The 23902-nt window shown below is 36.9% G+C and overlaps 1 protein-coding gene across 6 annotated transcripts in view; it reads right to left on the bottom strand.

Moving 5' to 3' along the window:
- Positions 1-23902, bottom strand: part of slit2 (slit homolog 2 (Drosophila)) — a 69748-nt gene that overhangs the window by 22817 nt on the left and 23029 nt on the right. For 3 of the 6 annotated variants that reach the window (XM_043248332.1, XM_043248343.1, XM_043248368.1), the window contains exons 5-12: positions 6392-6463; positions 5907-5978; positions 5040-5111; positions 3763-3926; positions 3596-3607; positions 3273-3405; positions 313-384; positions 155-226 (exon numbers count right to left, since the gene is read on the bottom strand). In XM_043248332.1, coding sequence (XP_043104267.1) covers positions 155-226; positions 313-384; positions 3273-3405; positions 3596-3607; positions 3763-3926; positions 5040-5111; positions 5907-5978; positions 6392-6463 — 669 coding nt within the window. The remainder of the gene's footprint in view (positions 1-154; positions 227-312; positions 385-3272; positions 3406-3595; positions 3608-3762; positions 3927-5039; positions 5112-5906; positions 5979-6391; positions 6464-23902) is intronic. The other 3 variants (XM_043248349.1, XM_043248359.1, XM_043248375.1) reach the window with 1 other exon arrangement.

Genomic DNA, 23902 nt, shown 5'->3' with positions numbered 1-23902 from the left:
AGGGGTTTATCTGCTCTGTTCTCTAAAAGCTTGAATGAGTCAGATCATCAAAAATTGAAAGAATGATGGAAGCTTAATATAACTCCTACATTCTCTTCTCACGCACACACACAAATATACATAAATGCATATATATGTATTTATATATACTTACAGAGAATTCAAAGATCGGAGACCTTGAAAGGAGTCTGACGCCAGTTCAGTTATTTGATTATTACTCAAATCTCTAAAAAAAGAAGAAAGTCATAGAAAGGTGAGGAATGTGTGTGTTTGTGTGCGATTATGTACGTACGTGTGCTCACACACACTCACATTCTCCGCAGCCGTTTGTAAGGTGAGAATGCTCCTGGAGGAATAATCTTGATGGAGTTCTGCTCCAGTCGGCTGTGAACGGAGAGAATAAACCAGATCAACAAATGGAGGGAACGTGGCAGAGGGAATGACACAGGTGAGGCTAACTGGAAAATCATGGGCACTGACAGCACTACTGAGGAGTTATTGGAAAAGTATGACGAGAGCTGAGCGATGACTGATTCGGAATGCTGCATCCTGGACATTCATTCGGGCTTTAGAGTCTGTTTTTGTAATACAGAAATGTAATACAATAAGAGGGGTACCAAGACAAAAGAGGGGGAAATCAACGTGACAGGCACAAATGTAAGATTAATGTCAGTATCTCAGGGATGACTTTAATCACAGCGCAGCAGCTGCGTCTGTTTGCCGTAGTTCCAGTCTGAGGCAGTGCCCATGTCTGAACGAGTGTGTGCTTGTGTGATTTAGTCAGACTAAGAACAAATCCAACATCTGTGTTCCATGAAAAATTACATTATGAACACACTGACATTTCAGCATGGCCTTAAAAGTGCACTCAGGTTTTCTTTTTCTTCTCTTTTTTTGCATTAAAAACATTTGCTGCTTAGGGCATGAACAGTTATATTGATATCAGTGTCTCAGTAAACTTCTTATCAGATACTTTTGCTTTAGTAATAATTGAATAATGAAATCTGATACTCACTTGAAAAAAAAAACATATATATATATATATATATATATATATATATATATATAATAAAGAGATGATGTCATGATTTTTGTCTCGTTATCGTCACTAATGACTTATTATAGTTTGCAGTTTTGATGTTATTTCTTATAATTCTGACTATCTTGCAAATGCAACTTTTTCCACACAATCACCTGTTTTATTTTTTACTCTTTAGGTTTCCATTTATTGACTAACTGTTGTACTTCTACTACTGTTAACCAAAACTGAGCTTTTGAGTGTACTTTTGAACAAGCGCTACACACAAATCGATATAAAAACCTGAAAAGAATGCATTTTAACTATAAAAAAAAACTGTACAAGTAAGCTAAATTAATTTTCAAATCTAAACAAAAATGTCGTAAAAGGTTGATGTTGTGTTAGCGGAATAAAAGAGAAATCAACATCAGCTGTAATTTTTCTACCTGTCAAGTCAAGTAATAAGATCATAAATATATTATTCATTCAGTACTCCAGCATTTGAAATATAGCATTGCTTATTTATAACGGCTCGCCTTCTTGCTGTCTCTTTCTAGATATCAGTTCTTCTCTTTGACAGTAAATATGTCATAAATCAGATAAGCTCTCCAAAGTTGACAGAGCATGAAAATCGGGCTCCCGCATAGGTGGACGGACACACACATACACACACATTTTATTCAGCCAGAGCCAAATGAGATAATCTGACTCATCTGCCAAAGCCCTGCATGCGGCTTTCAGAGGAAGAAAAACGAAGGGATGACAGACAGAGAAAGAAGGGAAGAAAAAAGATAGACAATGACCCTGGCAGTGAGAGGCACAACAGTTTAAAAAAGATGTGGCGTCTCAATCCAGGCCCCGTTGGCAGAGCGCTGGCCCACAGAAGAGATGCCATTGATAAAATAAATCCATTTCCACACTGCATTAATGCGCATGACTTCAGCATGGCCTCCGTAGTTAAAATACTTGATACAGATGCAACCCTGGCTGTGTGTATGTGTGTTTGTGGAATGAGGAAGCTACATGTGTCAAAAGAGAGGAGGACATCAGACTGGAGCCAAACAAATCAACCATTACACTCAACCTAAGACAAGACTGAAGAAGACACACTGTATAAACATAGTCCTTTTGGTGACAGCTCTATCTACGTACGTGTATGTGTGTGTGTTTCTAACCTAACTATTATTATTTTTTGACATAATATAATATTATATAATATAGTTAGTGCTATCAAATGATTAATCGCATTCCAAAAAAAGTTTTCTGTGTGTTCTGTGTATATCTATCATACATATAGAAATACACACATACAGTTTATATTTAGATGTGTATTTACATGTCTGTATTTATATTCATATAATGTATATCATAAATAAATATATTTTATATAAAAATATATATTTTATGCATGTGTGTGTATTTATATAGGTCTATACATAATACACATACACATGCACACATAAACAAAAATGTTTATTTTGGATGCGATTAATCATGATGAATAATCTGACAGCGCCAAATGTAATATAACAAAATATAACCGATTCTTATGTAATTTCTTATGTAAGTTTCTGTTTTATCATACTGGGTTGTTATAATTATTATTATTAATTTGAATTATTATTTTATCAATACGATACCTTATAGATAGTAATGTTTATTAAATACTTTTTTGTTTTTATTTTTTTTCTCTATTTTATTTAATATAGCGTATAACGTATTTATTACTATTATATTACATGTAAGTATTTTACTGGTACAGTTCAACTAATATATTGTGATCACAATTATTACAATCTATGAGAAATAGAAAAATATGGAAATGTGTGTGTGTGCGTGTACCTACCTATCCACATTTTAGGGACAAATTACCTAAAATATCAGATTCAAAAATAATAATAATAATAATGCAAAAATAACTGGATTTTTTATAACACCTTATTTTATGGTTACACCTATTAGTTGCTTATTATAATGCATACTACTTGAATATAAGTCATTTATTAGTGCTAATTAAGCACATATTAATGCCTTATTCTACATGACATTATTCTAAAGTCATAACAGATTAAAAAAAACCCTGTTAGTTACATTTAGTATTAGTTGCATTAAAAACAATAAAAGCCAATGTAACATCCCCATTTGGATAGCTAATTAAACGTCTGTGTGTGTGTGTGTGTGTGTGTGTGTGTGTGTGTGTGTGCGTGTGTGTGTGTGCGCGTGTGTATGTGTTGTGTGTCTGCTCCTCACTCACATTTCAGTGATGGTTTCTGGCAGGTTGGTGGGTATTTCAGTCAGTCCTTTCCCCCGGCAGTCCACTATGTTATTACTGCAGGTGCACAGCTCAGGACACTGCAGCACACTACAGGACGAGTGTGACTGGGGCCCTAAAACACACACACAGAGAGATGACAGGAATGCTACACAAAGCAAGGTGAAGTTTGAAGGTTGAACTACATTAAAAACAACAAAAATATGTTTCTCAAGCAAAAAAGTTGTGCACTGCATATTGCATTTAAACGCAATTTGAAGTAAATAAAACTTTTTTGCCGTGTTATTTTAGCACAGATAACTTGCCTTCACTGAAGTCTTGAAAGCATGAGCAAAGAAAGAGAACAGCCAAAAAATGTACAGAACATGAAAGCTTTGACAAAACAAAACAGCAAATTCATGAATTTATTCTCTTTATACTCACAAACTCTTATCTCCAGTCAACAAACCTCACAAATAAAACACAAACTTACCTGTACACATAAACTCTTTCTTCTGAACCTCAGCAATGTTGTGTCCTCTCAGAGAGGGTGGAGCCATACACTGTGTGTAGAGGCCAAGGCGGGGCCTCTGTCTCAGCCAATCAGAGAGCCAGGCCACATGGCAATCGCATAGCAGATTATTTGAATGCAGACGACTAGATTGATGGAGAGTGAGAAAGAAAGAGTCATTTTAATATTCAGTGGAAGTCTAAGCTGATATATATATCGGCTTTGTGAGAGAGTATTATCAACTTCCCCTAACATGATTCATGTTAAAACCAAATATAAGCATATTTAGTTGTAACTGGCTTTGAAAATGTAACAAGTAACAAGTTAAGTATCTTTTCTAGCATGACATGACAGTAGAGCATGTGTTCAGAGAGATAGAGTAATTTTAGCATGGCAGAAGACTTATGACCAACTTCACTTTGAGCAGGGCTAGAGAAAGCACTGAAATGGACTGCTCTTGTTTTATCTCTCTCCACAATTCTTTCCTTCCCAACGGGCCTCGGAAAGGCTTTTGTAAAGGTTGGGTCAGGAATGAGAACAACAAAAATTAAAACATTCAAACCAATGCTCTTATGTTACATAATCAGCTTGCTGAAATAAAACCAGCAGGTGATCAATAGAATGAATTTTATTAAATATTAAAATATAAAAAACATTTATGTTTAATTTTTTTGTTTCAAGGAAATAAATGGATAACTATAGCAAAAATTTAGGATTAGTATTATAATAACTATTAATATTTTTACAAATCTTTTATTTTCAGTTTTTACTAAACATTTTTGTTATTTTGTTATATTCTTTTGTGCGCTTTTTAATATTAATACTTTATTTTATTTCAGCTTTATATCAGCGAATATGATGTGCAATACCTTTATTTTTAGTTACAGAAATACTGTATATGGTAACCACAGTATAAGTGTAGGTTTTATGGTCTTAATGGTCCTTCCCATCTTGGCATTCACTGGCTTTATTTCCATCATCTATTGCTGACGTTTAGCTAACAAGGACCAGAATATCGATATAGCAATTACCTACTTGAGCTCATCACGTAAATGGGATTAAATCATGATCACACACAAAGGACTCCAATCTACAAAATGTATGCTAATGAAACATACATATTAATGTGGTTATTACACCCTATTACCTCATAATCACACTTATTAAGGGCCAGCACGATAAGTGAAGAATTGAACTAGTCTCAACTGCAGTTTGTGTGTGCGTGTGTGTGTGTGTGTGTGTGTGTGTGTGATACTCACAATGTCCTAAGCTTGGGCATGTGGTTAAAACTGGCCACTGACAAGCGAGAGATATTGTTGTTGTTCAGTGTGCTGTGAAACAAAGACAGAGAAAGATGATCAGACCTAGAACAATAATAAGGAATATTTTACTAATGGAAAGCAAATTGTTAGCACAGCTGCCCCTGAATTTCATATATTTCCATTGCATAGAAAAACATAATCTTAGGCATAATGCTAAATAACTCCTTTTTTGTTCCAAAAAACGTAGACTAAGTAAATGATAACAGAATCTTAGGTAAATGATCCTTTTAGGGTTTTCTATTACAGTTGTTCACATTTAAACTTGTAGAACTGCTGCTTTTCAGTATATCAATATGCCATATCTCAGTGTCTCAGTATACCTTCATGCATGTATGTGCAGGAAACCGTTTTATAGATGCACATCTGATATATTTAATGCAGCTCCTTTCTGTCCATTTGTCACAAAGCATTAAAATAGTCCTAGTAAAATAATCTGACACAATCCTATTTATCTGTTTTGATTCCATTCTCTCTAACAGGATTATTTCACTAATCCACCTTTAAAAAGCAGATATGAATTTTATACAATCGTTCAACACTCAGCAGGCTTGATCTGACAGCCAAACACAGCATGTCACCCACATAGAAATCCATACAGTTTAACATGAATGTGCGATTTTCTAATCTCAATTTCAATCTAAAAATCAAACAAAGTTTCTGGAACAGTCCCAAAACCCGTGTGGCCCAGCTTTGACCCAAGTCTAATAAGACTGTGATATCTAAAAGGATCTCTGCAGTGGCTTTAATTCAACAGAACACAATCACACAAACTCACACACACACACAGACATGCAGTACACTTACAGCACTTCTAGGTCCCGCAGAGCTCTGAACGCTCCGTCTTCAATGCAGGAAATCTGATTATAGTCCAGCTGCCTGAGAGAGAAAAAATACAGAGAAACTGTTTGAAGATGATGATGTCGGTTCTTCTGCTTGCTGTTCAATGATTATGGTAATAGAGTAATACACTCTCATAAATACTTACTTAAAAAAAACACACGCATACATCCTTCACTCTCCTGTCCTTCAGTCTGTTTTTTTCTCTCACTTAGTTTGTTGTCAGTCTTTCTCTCTTTCTTCCCTCATCACTGATCTTCACTTTCCAGCCTTTCTTCTCACTCTGTCTGCTCTGCTCTCCTCCACTATTGTCTACCTGCACTGCCCACTCCTCCTATATGTGTGTGTGTGTGTGGGTGATGGTCAGTTTGCCTGGGCATCTCATTAAAGCACACAATCATTAATTCAAAGCTCTCTTTCTCTCTCTCTTTCACACAAAGATACAGACTCACAGGTTTTTGATCTCAGTAGCTCCTCTGAATGCTTTTCTGGGAATCCCCTGGATTTGATTTTCACTCAGGTCACTGATAAATAAAGAGAAAGAACATTAACAGTCATAAGCAGTTACGAAGACAGATGTAGACCTTTCTGAAGGAGGTTGTGTATAATGAATTGTTTTCCTTCGCTGCTGTTGTGTACAATAAAAGCAAAGGCAGACTGCGACCCCGACTGTCAGACTTTACATTAAGCATTTCAGTTTATTTTAGTTCCATTTTTATTAAAAAATGAAAATTCTGCCATCATTTCCTTATCCTCATGTCATTTCGTAACTGTTTGATTTTCTTTTTTCTTTACAACACATAAAGAGAAATGTGTGAGTGAAGCAGAACGTTCTGGTCTGTCTGCATGTTATAACAATAAACGGGGAGCTTTCAATTCTCAAAAACGACATTAAGTTATCACAAAAGTGATTCATATGACTTACGTGCTTGTAAGTCTTTCGTAGCCATATGAAATTTAGATCGATAAATCAGACTGATTAAAACAATTTAGTGGATTCAGTGTTTCTCCGATTTTTTGACTGTAAGACTCCCTTTTGTTAATATTCAACGTCTTTTTTGTATCCGAAATGTACCTCTGGTAAGTCTGTAGTAATGCAAATAAATAATAAATAAACATTTAAAATTGTATGATTTTATAGCATTAGTATTTTAATGATAATTGTTGATATAGCAATGTAAATATAAGGGCCTTTGTAAAATACGGCCAAGATGCCCAAGTGGGTATTTTTAGAATACTTTTATGGTGCTTTTGTATTATTTTATTAATCTTGAACCACCAATTCATTTTAACTGTATGGAAAATAGCGATGAGGAACTTTTTCAAAAATGTGATTTTCGGTGTATTCCACATACAGCTTTAGAGTAACAGAGCGTGAGTGAATAATGACAAGATGTCTGTCTGACAGACTGATCATTTCAGCATATGACTAAATAAATACTTTATGAATACTGAAATTTGTCTTGAACCGCAAAAAGAGCCCCCTGCGGCTTTAGATTAATGATCAATATAGAAAATAGAACAGAGAGAAGACAGTGTGCTAGAGAAAAATAAAGGAATGATATGATTAATCACTTCACCAGTGTGAAACATACACACAACTAATAGCCTTGTGTTCAAATAAGACGTAAAAAGAACCAAATCGCACAAAGTATTCAACATTCATCCACATCTGCAGACGCTGTCAGCGTGAAAAACAAACAAACAACGGAAGCAAAAAGAAAGCAGGAAGGAAAACAAGAACAAAATGAGAACAGAATAAAATATATGCCCTTTTTCAAAAATATGCACACACACCAAACTCAACAACACGCAGTTGATGAGACTAAACAAACATTTCTAACTGAAGCCCCAGGTTCTTTAGGCACCAGAGCAGACATTTAAACAGCCTGGGGAAGTCTTCAGCGATCTTTAAAAATGTCTTCCTGACATGACCTGAGCGTGAACTGAATGGGAATCGTCTTTAATCAGGTTCATCTGTGCCTGTACGGGACACCGACACCGATCTGTGTGCGCATTTATGAGATCAAACGTACTTCTGGATTACAGCACAAACATTCCAGCTGTCACCCATATGACAGCGAGACAAATTCAGGCACAGACAAACTATTTAAATCAAATCAAACAATTAAAAAAACCTGTTCCCGGTTCAACAGGGTGACTAACATCGAATAAAGCGCCACACATACTCACAAAGACATGGTGGGAGGTGGGCTAGACAACTAGGAGGCTCACACACACACGCACACACAACACACACACATACAACTTCAGTGGCAGCATAGAGTGGAACACCCAGGAGAGCATCAAGAGCAGAAAAAGAGAATAAAAGAGAGAAAAAGAGGGTTGAATGATGACCCCTGAGCACCTTTAGAGGAAGTGCTTCACTCGCTCTCTTTCTCTTTTCAATAAATGAACAAAAACTAACAGAAGCTTAATCCCTGCTTTCATCCTACTCTCTGTCCTTCACTTGCTGTCACTTTCACTCTTTCTTTTCTCCTGCTGTGGGAAAAAAAAAAAAAAACTTATATAAAACCATAAAACACTGAGAGATGTTAAACTAATCTAACGTAGTCTAATCCAGTCAGTGTGTTATCATACAGCGCGAATGAATAGAATGAAGAGCTATGAATTAAGACCCCACCTGTACTAATTAGCATCAGTTAACTTACTCCGCTCAATGAATCTCATAATAGCCTCTACCAAAATGCAAGATTTTTTTTCAGGTTTCACATGATCAGATTTTAAGTCCCGGTCACGTGATCAAATCTCCATTCAGCGGTTCCCAAAGGTTGACCTTTTCACCCCTGGAGTGTGCATGTATGCAGGTTCCTGTGTGTGCGTCTCCGCAGGGGGTGACTTTAATGAAGTGTCTTCCCTCACGCAAAGCAGACTCTCAAAGACAACCCTCTCATTTATAGACGTACACCCGCACACGCACACACACACAGCATGGGACCCTTACAGATTATGAATAGCCGGTTTAGCTAGCCAGACCTGTCAGTCAAATTCCTCAGCCGTCAATCATAATGGGAGACAGACGCTCAGTCTCCAAAAAACTAGACACTGACCGTAAGAGATCAGCTCTGTGTGTATGTGTGTGTGTGTGTGTGCGCGGCAAGGTCAGGCCAGACAGAGATAGATTGTCTGTCGGTTTAGAGCTCCATTCATCGAGATGCCTGTCATTTTCATGAGTGGCACATGACAGCACCAATCACAGAGCAGCGGGATTTAAATGAAAATGCCAGGGAGACAGACAGGTATTTATAATATCAAAAATATTCACTTAAGCACGCATGCACACACACACACACATTTGTCTGCATGAAACTGCAGTGATGGATTTAAGATTCATCCACTAGGGGGCAATGCAATCTTACCAGCATGGACAACCATGCACAGATGCCAACATATTACACTAAACCTTTTTGTTTAGGTTTGCTCATTCCTATTAACCTTGTAAAGATAATACAGATTCCAATGACTCAGAAATATATTAGGATTTAATACAATAGTTAAAAATTCATTAAAATATTAAAATGACAGAAGGGTAATTCAATGAAGTCCTGATTTACTATATATTTTGATTCAGCATCAAAGCTGGTGGGGGGGAAACTTTATAAAGCATATAATATATTTGGCCGATTGATTTTAATAATGCAGTGAGACTTTTGCCCTGTATTCGTAACAGATTTGCTTCATCCACTATTAAGTTCCATCTGCTCCCGACCAGGGCCGTCGTCGGGGGATGGGAAACCAAGAATGCTGTCCCGAGCCCTGTGACGAGGGGGGCCCACTAAAGTGCACTATGCTATAGCCTTCTTATTGGAAAAGGGGGCCCACCGATTAACATTTTGTCCTGGGCCCCGAGACTTTAAGTAACCGATTGGCAGAGCGCTCTGCTTGGTCTTAAAGTTGCTGTTTTACATGGACGCTTGCCTTTTTTTCCATTGCACTGCGGTTAAGAAAAACAACACTTTTCAAGAACGAAATTTCGTTTTCATCCTAAGTCTGTGATGGAATAAACATTCTACAAAAAATCGGTCTATATTACCGCATAGCGCTCAACAAAGATAAAGAGCAAAGGAAGGAAGGAAAGAGAGGGAAAAGTAAACTGATAGGTTGGAACGAGTGGAAAGTGAGAGGGAGAACAGACAGACGGAGATGCTATCACATCCCTGAGCCTTTGATAGCAGACGTTACATTACCGCCAGTCTGACGAACCAGAAACAACACTATCTCACCAAATGACACGATAAGCACACAAACATCAGAGCTGGAAGTGTTTGGATTTGCTTGGACTGCATCGGAAACGGTTATTTCACTCAGACGGCGTGTGTAAAGATTTTAAATTTGAGCCAGGGTGAAATAGACTCTCACTGCCAACGCGTGTCTGCTCGGTATGACTGCAAGTTGATTAATTCTACATTTGTACGCCATTTTTCAAGTCTTGTATTTTGTTTTCGTTCACGTTCGGGTTGTTTTTTCATTCCTTTTCAGGTTCACTCCAGTTATATACACATATATAAAAAGCAAAATAAATTTTGAGCAATTGTTCTGTACAATTCTATTCTATTTTGTAAATGTACGATATATATATATATATATATATATATATATATATATATATATATATATATATATATATATATATATATATAGCTGATGACCTTCCTCATTTTGCAAAATCCTCCTATCAAAGTCTAATCACCAACTGATGAGTTTTTCGATATTCTGTAACATTTGGAGGTATGTCACAGTATGGATTATATTAATTTAAGTGACCTTTACTACAATTTATTTACATGTGAATTAATTATTTAGTACATGCACTTTCTTTGTACACCAGTTTTTACATTGTACATATATTTTTAAAAATGCCCTGTCGTTAATTTCTGTAATTACTTTTTATAATTACACTGTTGAACCATCCCTTACACCTTAAGCCACTCTTAAACTTACCCATAGCACCAATCCTGGCCCTACCTTTACCCCAATCCCCCCTCAAATAGCAAAAGTGTTGAAAATACGAACACAATAAGTACATTGTACTTATTTTTTGATGCAAGTACATAGTAGTTAAGGCCATTTAATATAAAGTGTGACTATTGTTTCATTGTTACTTTAATATAATTTGTCATTTGCGAGTTTGTTTCTCATTATATATGGCAGAATGGCTCCACTGACAGCTGAGGCACATTGATAAAAACACTGGAAATGGATTAGTACTCTCCGAGCGTGAATGTGTGGTTCACACTTTCTCTCTCCCTTTAACATCCAGTGGTGTTGGGGAGACCACCTGTCATCCATGAAAATGTCATGCGCGCACACACACACACATATTAGCAGATGTTAGAGGGATCTGTGAAGAAATGAGCGCTGATCATTTGCTTTCCCCTGAGAGACTCATTAGTGAGGTGTTTATGAACTGGAGGCATTCAGCACTCGTCTAGTAAGCCTGGCTCTTAGGGCACAGACTGCCCTCCTTCTCACACACAGACACATACAAATGCAGACTGAAATATTGGGGAGTTTGGAATTCACCAGTCATTTAAACTGTTTAAGTTCTAGTCGAAAAAATAAAGCTTGCACTAAAAGTTTGGAAAGCAAACCCAGGTTATATAATGAACATGATGGTAAAAGTCACTGATGACAGGTAGATTTATATCAAAGAGAAATGAGTTAGACCATGGCAATATTTCAGTGGGATATCAATGAGACACTGCACATAAAATGCTGATTGAAAAAAGCAGATAGCATAAAAAAAACATATATGCTAGACCATTTTTTTAAATTCAGCATGAAGGCTAAAGCACATACCAAAAAATACATTTTTGAAGTCCCTTGTTTGCTCTGGTATTTCTGAAATGCAAAAGTGATCATCAAAATGAATGGCTACCATCGCTCTGCACACTTCTGTTCCCTCCGACACCTTTATTTAATTTTATTTTTATAGTATATTCATTTATCAACATCGGCACAGCAGGTACTTTTCCAGTGGTAATGTACATTTCCTTTTCCACAATTAGGGTTATGAAAAAAAAAAATGTAATACAAAATTTTGCTGCTTTATTTATTTATTTATTGCTTTTCTGAATTATGTGTTGCATATTTCAATTTCAATTTTACTCTTGGATGAAAGCTATAAAAACAAGCAGTTTAAAACTCCCACTGCATAAATTTAAACAAAAATGTACGTGTATGATTAAATTATTATATCTAGCAATGTAATAATAACACGTTTTGCCCTCAACACTCACAAACTCGTCATGAGAGTCATGAGATATTGAGGAGAAACCGATAACACATTCTTTATAGCAAAGAAAAACATTAATATTGAATAATAATGAAAAGATCGTGCATCCAGCCTTACACTGAATTCAGGGTCAAAAAGTCAGAGAGACTTCAGAGAGTGTGTGTGTGTGTGTGTGTGTTTATGTGAAAGAGCAGGATTTAATTGTGCCAGTGCGGGTGCACACAGACAACCACCAACTTTCCCACAACCACTTGTTTTCTCTCCGTCTGCGTCTCCCTGTGTGCCATTCTCTCTGACTCGTTCTCTTTCTGTCTCCGTCGGTCTATCTGTTGCTCTTTCTCTCTCTTTAAGACACACAGATCGAAACAATCGAGACAAAGAAACACTCAAAGATGAAAGACAGGAGATAGTAACTCTATTTCCCTCTCTCTCTCTCTCTCTAAATCTTTTCAAGATGTTTTGAGTCTCGTAGCTATTTGCCGTAGATTCCAGCAGACAGTATATGTGTGTGTGGGTGAGTCAAACTGAAATATTCCTGTTCAAATACAGACGAGGCCTCAATGTTGTCTTTCACACACCCGCAAACTTTAGTCACAACCAATGGCTACACACACAGCTGCTTGAGTCCATCTGTCCTTTCCACACTCACTCAAACACACACACACACACACACAAGTTAAGCCCACATTTCTTCAGTGGGTCACTTTAAGGATGTGTCTGTCAGAGCTGTTGATGTTGGAGCTTTAAGCTTCGGTTTCTCGAGCGCGCACGGCGAGTTAGTAGATGAGTTCAAATTCAGCTTCTCTGTAATCTACAATTACAAAATATAGATTGAGATTCTCATAGAGAACAGAAAGAGGGTAAGAGGGAGACGGTGTGGTTTTCCAGTCACACTCAATCTGCCAGTGGGAATTACATACAGCAGTCGAGGATTTCCTTCTGTAATTTACTGCTTAACGATCACCGCAGTTGTGTGTGCGTTTGCACGAGTACGTGTGCGCCTCACATTTGTAATAGCAGGTTGCGAGTCAGCCTTACTAGAAGTTTCCCTCGGCTTAACCACCATGAACCAATCAATAAAACTCGGCCCAGAGCAGCTGTTAAGATGTCAGCTTTACATATCTGATTACATTACATATGAAACACAGTCAACATTATCATCCCCGTCTCTCTGTGTGACCTTTCCCATAGTTCCACTCTCATACGAATTCATCAGGAACAAATAATCATGGTTGAAGGGAGATTTTGTTTGAAGGCTAATGGAAGATTCTGTTAACGCCTGACCAAGCCATAAAGCATAGCAGAAGAGTCCTGTCGTCCTGCACAGTATTCCTTATGTCTAAACCGCATATACACACTTCGGGGGATCGTAAAGACACTGATTTACTGCCTCATTTGAATGCATTCAGTGACTTTAGTACACTTCGCAGTGTTTTATATTTTTGAAATACGCTTTCTCTCAGTGATGCTCATTTTTCCTGCCCGCTTTGTGGTTGAAATTCTTGTCATGGGATTTTCTTATTGCAATTTCAGATGCTCGCACACACATGCGGGAGGTTACATATGTCCATATTAAGGCCAAGATAAACATACAAATAAAATGTAGAGATGCACGCAGTGCGTTAAAGCTAGAAAGACCTGCAGGAAACTTTTAACTTAAATGCAACGTAATATCTATGATATATATTCCCAAATACATACTGTATGCTGGCACTCTTAGTACTGTTAAAACATTTGAATATGACATTCAGACTAGTCAAATGTATTATATTGCAATAAAAATGTACTAATAAGCTCATTTGTTTGTATCATTTATTTACCATAATGTTAATGCCAAAGAAAAGTATACTTAACTAATTCCTTGAAACATTAAATATATTTCTATGATACATTTACCAACAAATACTGGCACCGTTATGTTAAAACATATCTGAGCATGCACAGGCACACACTAAAGATGAGACATTTTAAATTATAATAACAAACTCCAACAAAGAAACCTGTAGACTGTGGGATCAAATTACCATAAACTACGCAAGTGTAACTGCTTGATTGTCTTTGAATGATAATGTTCCACTCCATAATTCATACAATTTCAAAAGAGGAATGTAAATGTGACAGTGCACAAACACATATGCACAAAAACACACTAACTTGCTTCCATGGAAAACCCCTGACTTCCTATCATTTAAATTTAACACCATGAAAACTTACACGTAAGTGTGTTTGCTTTCATCAGTGCCACATGGAGGAACGCATGCACATGCACACACACACACACACACACACACACACACACACACACACACACACACACTCCAGTCATGGCAGGAGGTTTATTAGAGTCAATGCTATTGATGTGAATGAAGTCATTAAGAGATAAATTATTCACGCCTCATTTGATTCCTATGGACCACCGTACTCCCCGAAAACATGTTTCCATGACACCAAGAAAGCACAAAGACAGGAATTCAATATATACTCCAACCAAAACACACAAACATTCACACATAGTTGCATGTGGCCATATAAGCAAACATACACATAGAAAAAACACAGTTTTTTCCTCCACATAAACCTTCAGATATCCACACTTTTTTGCAGAAACGAATGTTACAACAAAAAGATTTTTGTGTTTGTGTAAAGTATACGTGGGAATAGGAAGTTACAAAACATCTGTTTTACAATACACTGTGTGTGTGTGTGTGTGTGTGTGTGTGTGTGTGTGTGTGTGTGTGTGTGTGTGTGTGTGTATATATATATATATATATATATATATATATATATATATATATATATATATATATATATATATAATGTTTGGACAGCAATTTGATGTCATTATTCACCCATGTGATAAAAAGTGACTCTACACCCTAAAAATCCATATACACACACCCACTTGAACATACACACACACACACACACACATTTTGAATGCAATAAAATCTCACTAGATGTCTCAATGTATCAATGTCATACTGGCATAATCTGCCCACTCTGAGTAATTCATCACAGAGCAGTGTGTAAGTCCCATGATCACACACACACACACACACACACATAGACGCACAGTCCACCCGCAGGCAATACACAATGATCGTACTGTATGGTGAGGCTGCCACCACAATAGAACTGCAGAAGCCTTTGTGTATCTGTCAACCCCTGTCTGACTATCTTAATAGATCACACACTCAGAGAGAGAGAGAGAGAGAGAGAGAGAGAGAATGTAGCGATATTTGCCCATCTGTCCATAGTTTCAATTTTAAATTCTAGAGAAGAGGAAAAGAAAGGATTAGATCTGTTAAAACCTTGAGATAATTTCAATTTATTTTGATAGTTCCAATTCAATACACCTCTAATAACACACTCACTCTCTTTCTCAAACAACAAACGTTCAAACGCCTTTTAAAATCATCTTCATGCGGTAGAAGCTATTTCTACAACATGTGAGATGGATCATTCTCAAATGAACTGAACAAAACACAAAACAGTGAGGTAATGTTATTTCCTGCACACATATAGGCAGACGATGGAGTGACGGATGGATAGAGATGCAGATACGAGTAGATTAGTGAAAACTGTACCCGTCTAAAACAAATAAAGTAAAAATGACTTTCATTGTTCAGTAATGTCATTAGAATTACTTTTAGCAATAGATGCTAGCGTTTATCATTCGTTGCTGTGTGATATGAGTGGCAATGGAATTTAAAGATTTAACATCAAACAATTGATGAATATGTACCCTTATCTATTTTGTGTGTGTGTGTTATAGCTCTTACTGTGAATGATTCGTCCACATATCCATTGATCTTGTGGTGAAAGTGACAGACTTCTCTCTGGTGTTGTACATGACTCCGCTAAATCACGTAATCTGCTTAAACTTCATTCCTAAAATTGAATACAGTTTTATTGGATATAGATATTCATAAAAATGACCTGTCCACTTCCAAATCCAAATGCTCACCTCAGGATGGCATTCTAGTAATGCCACCAGGGACGAGCAGACATTGAAAGTTTTTGTGTGTGTGTGTGTTAGTGGTTTAAGAGGTCAGTCCTCTATGTCTTATATGGACTGAAAGCTGAGCATCTTAAAAACCCTTCAAAAGCTGGAAGGCAAATTGGCGCTCACTTCAGCTGCTCTTTTACTTTTCTCTTCTCCGCTCTCTCCATCTCCCTCTTAAAACATGGCCCTCAGTCATGCGTTTATAGAGCGAGAGAGAAAGACCTGGTGTGAGTGTGTGTGTGTGTTTGCGTCCTCGGGTCACACTGATAAAGGCTGCGTCTGTGAAAGCGTGCTAGCTTTAGTGTGTCTAAAAACATATTGACCGGTGAAGGATACCATCCACAATCACAGAAAGCCAATAACGCACGTCAAAGACATACCACTGCAGTCTGTACACTTGCTCCAGAAGATTATTCATAGCTGGCTTGTTGCTCTTTTTCCAGTTCTGTCCATCAGACATAAACTTCAATAAACAGTCAGCCACCGCTGTCTGTCAAACACAAATATTTGCCTAACCACACCCACATCTCCAGAGCAGCCAGACACCATGGTGGAGAGTTTTATTACACCAAATCAAAGAAAAATCACATCCATTTGTGCTTTTAGACACAACATTCAGTAAAATACAAATGACTCATCAATAACTTCCCCCTGTTTGTCTGCCAACAGACAGATGTTTACTTAGCTTTTTAAATAGGGGCATTCCAAAGACGTCCGCTGTGTTTTTATAAACAGCTAGTTATAAATACAATAACCACATCCTAACCTTAACAGAAAACATTCTGTAGTTTTAAGATAAAAAATGACTTTATTTTATTCTGTCAGATTTAGCTCAGCTTTGGTAGGTACAAAACTTGTCCCCAAAATTTGTTTAAGCAGGCATAGACATAAGGTACACATACAAATAAACTCCTTAAACATTCCTCTATGACAGCTGTTCTAAAATGTTAAAATTAATCCAAAATTGTTACAGGTTTTGTTTTGACTATCTACATATTATACAGGTAAAATAATATATATATATTTAACAATTCAAATGGGTTAAGATGTTGAAGAAATCGTGATGGTATTTTCATTTCATCTTGCCTCTGTTCCATAAGCGCCACCTGCTGTCAGAGAGTGAATCTGCATTCTCATGCTGCCCATCTGCTGCTCTTGTTTTATGCAGTACAATTTCCCAAAACTAAACTCAGGCCATTCTGTTTTTACTTAGAATTTCGAATCTAATTTAAACCATAAATTGACTAGGCTGTATCTTTGCTTGGATCATGATTAAAATGCAGCGATTACCTCTAATTTTAAAATGGCAAGAGCACTATTACTATTGTGGGATTTCAATTTCGATACAAAATGTTGAGCATTTTGTCAGAAAAATAAGAAAAAGGAAACTCTTTCTACTATAATTTGTATAATTTTGTTAAAAAATCATGAGAAAATTGTATTGTGAATCAGTGTTGTGAATCATTGCATCCCTACACAGTGAAGAAAACATGCTTTTTGAGGATCAAACCACAGTGTTTAACTGGCCATCAAAAGACATTTTAGGAAAAAAAGTGTGACATGTTAAGAAAATTAACATTGTCGTCATTTACTCACCTTCATGTCATTCCAAAGACTTGTTCATTTTCAAAACACAAATGACTTTGAATGAAACCTGAGACACTTATATTTTCATTTCAAGTCCATTTCACCTGAACGCTGACACTTCATAAAGTCATCATAAAAATACTTCATGTGAGTCAGTAAATATTATAGTAGTACATACATACAGATGAGCACACAAATATAGAGAACATCAAATTATAAAATAACTTTCAATACTTAATGTTCAAAAACAAATCTCAAACGAGTGTATGTGTAAGAGACCCTTAATTAAAATGTTTATTATGCAATGTGATCATATATCTTGAATTCATGTGGAATTCGTGTACGAACCTCTTGAATTCACCTTATTGCTAGAAAAGACAACTAAGCGACAAAAATCTTTCACGTTGCATAAAAAACTTCACCTGTGTTTCAAAGACAAACGATAGTCGTGCGGGATTGGAATGACCTGGGGGTGAGTGTTTAACACATTAGGTGTGATCTGATAAACATCTAGTTTTAAAATCACTGACGCCTCATGAATTCATCTGACACTTACAGTGACAAATTCCTACACAGACACCGACGCGACGCGAGAGAGACTTCTTAGCAGAAAGAGACGTCTAAAATTAACTGGCCCACATGAGCAGATAGACATTACCACCCAGAGTGAAAGCATACACACGAACACACACACATGCAAACTTCACACTGCGTCTACAACAGATGCGCATGCAGTATCAGTTGACAATTGTATCAAGTTTCCTAAAAATTCGACTTCCACTTAAAGTTGAACTTCATCGCGGTGTGTGTGTGTGCAATCGGGCTCATCTTTGGACTTTTGTGAGTGTGTCTAAATATGACAGCAGTTGTCAACAGATTTAGGTTTATTGAGAGAGAGTGTTTTTATAGGGTGTGTAAGTGTGTGTGTTTGTCTGTGTGGTGTTGATCCATGTTAAGCTCTTGCAGTCGTTATATCTGTGTGTCACATTCCCGACAGTTCCTGCATTATTTTTAGAGGCCGGGGGATTTACACAGACACACACATCCAGTAAACCTCGATGAGAAACACTGTTTTGCACTGACACAAGTTCAAATCCAGTTTCCACAAGATCAGCAAAGTTCAAGTCACAGTTTAACATATGAAACTGATGCAGATGTCAAACTGTTTTCTACAAAACGTTCCTGAAGGCTTCGCAAGCAAAGAGAAGTTTGGCTTTAGCTTTGGGGTTTTTGACAATAACAATTGTTCTTTCTTTCTTCGCAACATTTTTTGAAATACACTCACATAATCACTGTGTGTGTGTGTGTGTGTGTGTGTGTGTGTGTGTGTGTGTGTGTGTGTGTGTGTGTGTGTGTGAAATGTGTTGTTAAGAAGGGTTCAGTGGACCGAACTGCATGCTGTTGGGTTCTTATAGGCCAAACTAATTCACAACTCAAACGATTTCTAGTCAGAATAAGAAACGCATCAGAAGAGGAAGAGACCTCACAGAGAAAGAGGTGATGAGGAGGAAGTTGGTTTTGTAAAGGGCACTGCAATGGCCGACGCTTTGAGGCTCTTAGGAAGGAGCTGGCAAACAGAGCGTAACGTACGTGAGAGAAATCGTCAATGGAAATGAAGTATGTTTTCTGGAGAGCGGGCTTAGTGGCGGGAGAGGGGGATTATCTGAAAAATTCCTTTCAAGAACTTAGGTTTAAAAGTCCATTTTGTCTCTCCGGCAAATCTCTCTTTCTCTTTCTCTCGTTCTTTCTTCTTTTCTTTCTAACAAACACACTTCCGAATGGTGGTATTATGTTGCATGTCTTCATCATAATAGTGAACTGGACAAGTGAGATTACAGTGACCTAACATGGGAGGAATTCCCTGGGAGAGAGACCGAGAGCGAGAGAGACAAAGGGAAAAATAAAATTAACACCTGCTGGACCCCCATTCCCAAGTGAAAACATTTCTCTCCCAAAGGAAAACATACAGTAAGAGGGAAGGAAAGCAGAGGAAAAGAGAGCGAGTGCGTGAGAGAGAAGCACTGAATGCACATCTATTGAAATGATCAGAGATAATTAGTCCCTGTCTGTCAGTTGGACACTACACACACTGACAGACAGGAAGAAGTGAGAGATTGAGGAACTAAAGTCCTCACACTCGACTCCACACACACATATTTAAGCAGCACAGAAAGTCGATCAAAACAAAATGCATAAACTGTCAGAGTGACCTTGATATGAAATTTACTGAGCCTGTAGGAATTTTTTACCCAGCTGCATTTTTAAAGAAACGGCTCATCCAAAAAGTATCCCGCATGTTGCTCTTTTTATGCGATCACAATGAATAGGGAAAGGAGCTTTAATTCGATTTTGATTTTGAGACAAAATGTAGACATTTTCAATGAAACTTGAGAGATTTCTGTCTCTCCGTTGAAAGACCATTACGCCACAACTTTGACACTTTCAAAAAGTTTAAGAAAAGACTGTGTTATGAATAATAGAAAAAAACTAAATTAAGTCAGTCCATCATATAAAACGATCTTGTCTCTTCAGAAGACTTGAATTTAACCACTCAATAAGGATTTCTTTTACAATGTCTTTATGATTTTATGAAATGACTGTGGAGGGATAAAAATTTCTTATGATGCATTAAATATATCCAACCCGATCTCACTGCAATTTGTGGCTAATTTGTACAAATGTAGAAAAAAATCGTATTCTAGCAGTTTCGCAATTCATATAAAGATACAGATTCTGAGGACTTGCAATATAGTGATCAATTCATATTAAACACTTTTATTATATGTGTTGATATTTTCAGATTCCTTTTTTGAAAGTCTTGTATGGGTTTTTTAAACGACTTAAAGGGAATAAACGAATACCGAAGTTTCCCTTTAACTATCCTAATTCTACTTCTCGCTTTCTCTCTCACTTTCACAGGCTTATCTAAACTACTGATTTCTACACCTGATAGAGCACTGTAGACTTGCATAAAGACACATTCCATAAATGCATGTTCAACGACCATGTCAAGACCATCGTAGCAATTTCCGCCTCGCTGGAAAAAACAATACAGGTACCTGCGGGTGTCTGAGCCTTATGTGAGTGAGGGTGAGTGAGTGCGTAAGAACTTTTCTGAAATATATAAATTAATGTATAATGGTGTTTTAAAACCTTTGGTGCTCAAGTAAGTGTGTGCGTTGATTTTAAAAGACGACCGCTATCCCACATCCAAAGAGACGCACACTTCCCCACCTTTTCTAAACTTGACACTTATAACCTCACCACGAACGGGTCACATCACACACGGTGATAAGTAATGGCAGAAATTTCATTTTAAATTGAACGATCCCTTTAAATGCATTGTGAATGTCATACTATTAAAACTGATACACACACCATTTAACAAAAGCTTGCATTCTGGCTGATAACTATCACGGTTGAGTTTAATCAGTTCATCACCCTTCTGCTGCTGACACCTGTCCTTCTCTTAAAGATTTGCTCCTCTAAAAGTTCATTAGTTCATTTCTCTCTCCCCTGCTGAGTAACGGCTTTTGGGGAGCTCACAGTCACACACTCTCTGACACACACATACACGCATGCACAAACACACTTTCATCTCTCTGTGCACACTGACCCAGTGCGGGGAGCCTCGGGCTTTTAATTGCTGCCATGGTGATTCCCTTCATTCTGAAAAGACAAGCGTCTCCACCCCTCTGCTTAGCACGTCACTCTCACTGCAGTCACACTGGTTTACTGCTGTCACCCCCTCAAAATACTACGCCTCCTCCCACCCCCTCAACCTCCACAAAGGGACATGAACATCGGACGTCATTTTTGTATAATATTATATCGAATGAAATATCATTTACTCTTCACAGTCATTTTGAAATTGTGTTTATTACAGGGGAATGTGTGTGGATGTGTGTTTGTGTGCAAACGCCGCAGAGGCATAACAATGCAATGAATCATAAAAACATGCAGTAACCTATTTTGAGTGAACTTTTGAACCCTTCCGGTTAACCCCCACCACATACACATACATGCATTCACACACCCACACACACACAAGACAAAAGTCAGGAGAGCCCTTATTACATTTGTGTTTTGTTTCAACAGGTAGAGTGCTGTCATTCTCCACCTCTCTACTCCTCCTATCCTTTCAAATGCACATTCCTGCAATTACACACACACACACACACACACACACACTTAGATCTAAATGAGGACATACCATAGATTGTTTTTATATAAAGCTAATTGACTAACTCAAACCCTAAATGAATCCATAAAAAATGCATTTGCATTTTTTGACTGAAAAAAAAAATAGGTAAATTAAAATCAGTTATGTTTATTTATAAAATTCCAATTGATTGTACTAAAAAGGATATACTGTACTTAATTTTTTTGGGATAACTTTGAGGAAAAAATACAACAAAATATGACATACATGTAACAATTACATGTCAAAAAGTGATTTTTGAAGATTATCGGAAAACATTTTACAAGATAATTACTATAATATAACTATTTCAGTTATTAACTAAACATTTTACCATTCCTTTATAATTATGAATGTTTTTATTTTCAGCAGCGTGTTTTGCTTTCAGGTTTCACACATGAAAGTAAGACAAGTAAATATATAAAATACCCATTTGTTCTGTATTGTTGTTTTGGAATGTAATTATTAATTGAATGTGCATAGCTAATTTTTATATTAAAAAAACCTGTCTGTAAAAAGCAAGAAAAACCACACGCTGCTGAAACAGAGAGTTATACAAATTTATAAAAGTCAAAGTGAGTGCCAGATATATCACTTTTCCCTAAAGCTAAGCCTTTAATACAGTCAGCAGCTGAGTTAAAAAAAGGTGAATTTTTCAAAAACTCTAATTACAAGCCCCATCCTCAGACCCCAAATGAGAAAAGGTCAATTCAAATCTGCCTTGTTAAATTGAGGCATCTCGTTTTCATCAGGTGCTGCGGCAGTTCTAGGGGTTATTTGAGGAGTGAAAGGATGTGAACACAAGAAAAAAGCCACGTTTATCCGGTATCCAAGCAAACAGCCGTGGAAAGACATACCAGAGAGTCTTTATATCATTCTATTACCTGAGGACACACACACACACACACATTTAATGCTCCCTGAGGCAGTGAGATCTGACACACCCTTGTATCACCCTGCAATTAGAAAACCCGCTTACATCATCCCTTAAGCTACTGTTACACACACACACACACACACACAGGAAACCAGCAAGAAAGCTGACAGACACATAATCAAGTGTCACCGTACATGTCTGCCTCCCACCGTGCCTGATCATAAATGGGCAGGTTTAGAGCCCCAGAGACTAAGAAGAGGATCAGCTTTTCAAGTTATGGGTGGTCTTCAGGAAATATTTGGTAATATCCCCTCTTTCAAAACAATCTTTGTCCTCCTACCCGTTCTCTCTTTAGGTGGCCATTATGATGCTGTTTTATGATGATATAATGCCTCACCATACTTGTAGAGGGCCCAGAGTGGAGGGCTGCGAGACATGACTTAGTAAATGACTCATTTTGCCTTTGATTTAAAAGCTCTAAGAGAAAATTCAGGAGTTAGCTGCAGGGGTGTTCCAAGAAACGTAAAAAGCCTTTCTCGTGAAGCATTTTTATGAGAATGCGATGAGATGATAAGCTCCTCTGAGAAGACAAATGAACTCGCAATTGTTAAAGGTTTATGATTTGTCTGCAAAAGCTCATAATGGAAAATGTATTTGGAAAAACTGCACTTGGTAAGTTTTTTGATTGTGTTTCACTTATTTCATTGTTCCATTTGACATTATATATATATATATATATATATATATATATATATATATATATATATATATATATATATATATTTATTTATATTTTTTTTTTTTTTTTTTTTTTTTTTTTTTTTTTTTTTTTTTCAGTCACACTTTAAGTGTGATTAAAAAAATTTGCATGCATTTTTTTTTTTTTTACATTTTAAACTTACTGCAACCCAGCAATAATTTATCTCATTAATTTATCTCACATATTTACCAAGATTTTGGCGAATATTGCAAGATACCTCTCATGTCAGAACTGTCAGAAATGAATTAAAAATCTTTAATCACTGGGATCACAGCA

This window comes from Puntigrus tetrazona, chromosome 1, assembly GCF_018831695.1.
Source record: "Puntigrus tetrazona isolate hp1 chromosome 1, ASM1883169v1, whole genome shotgun sequence".
NCBI lineage: Eukaryota > Metazoa > Chordata > Actinopteri > Cypriniformes > Cyprinidae > Puntigrus > Puntigrus tetrazona.
Note: the sequence above shows the minus strand (reverse complement) of the source record. Positions and strands in the feature narration are given on the sequence as shown.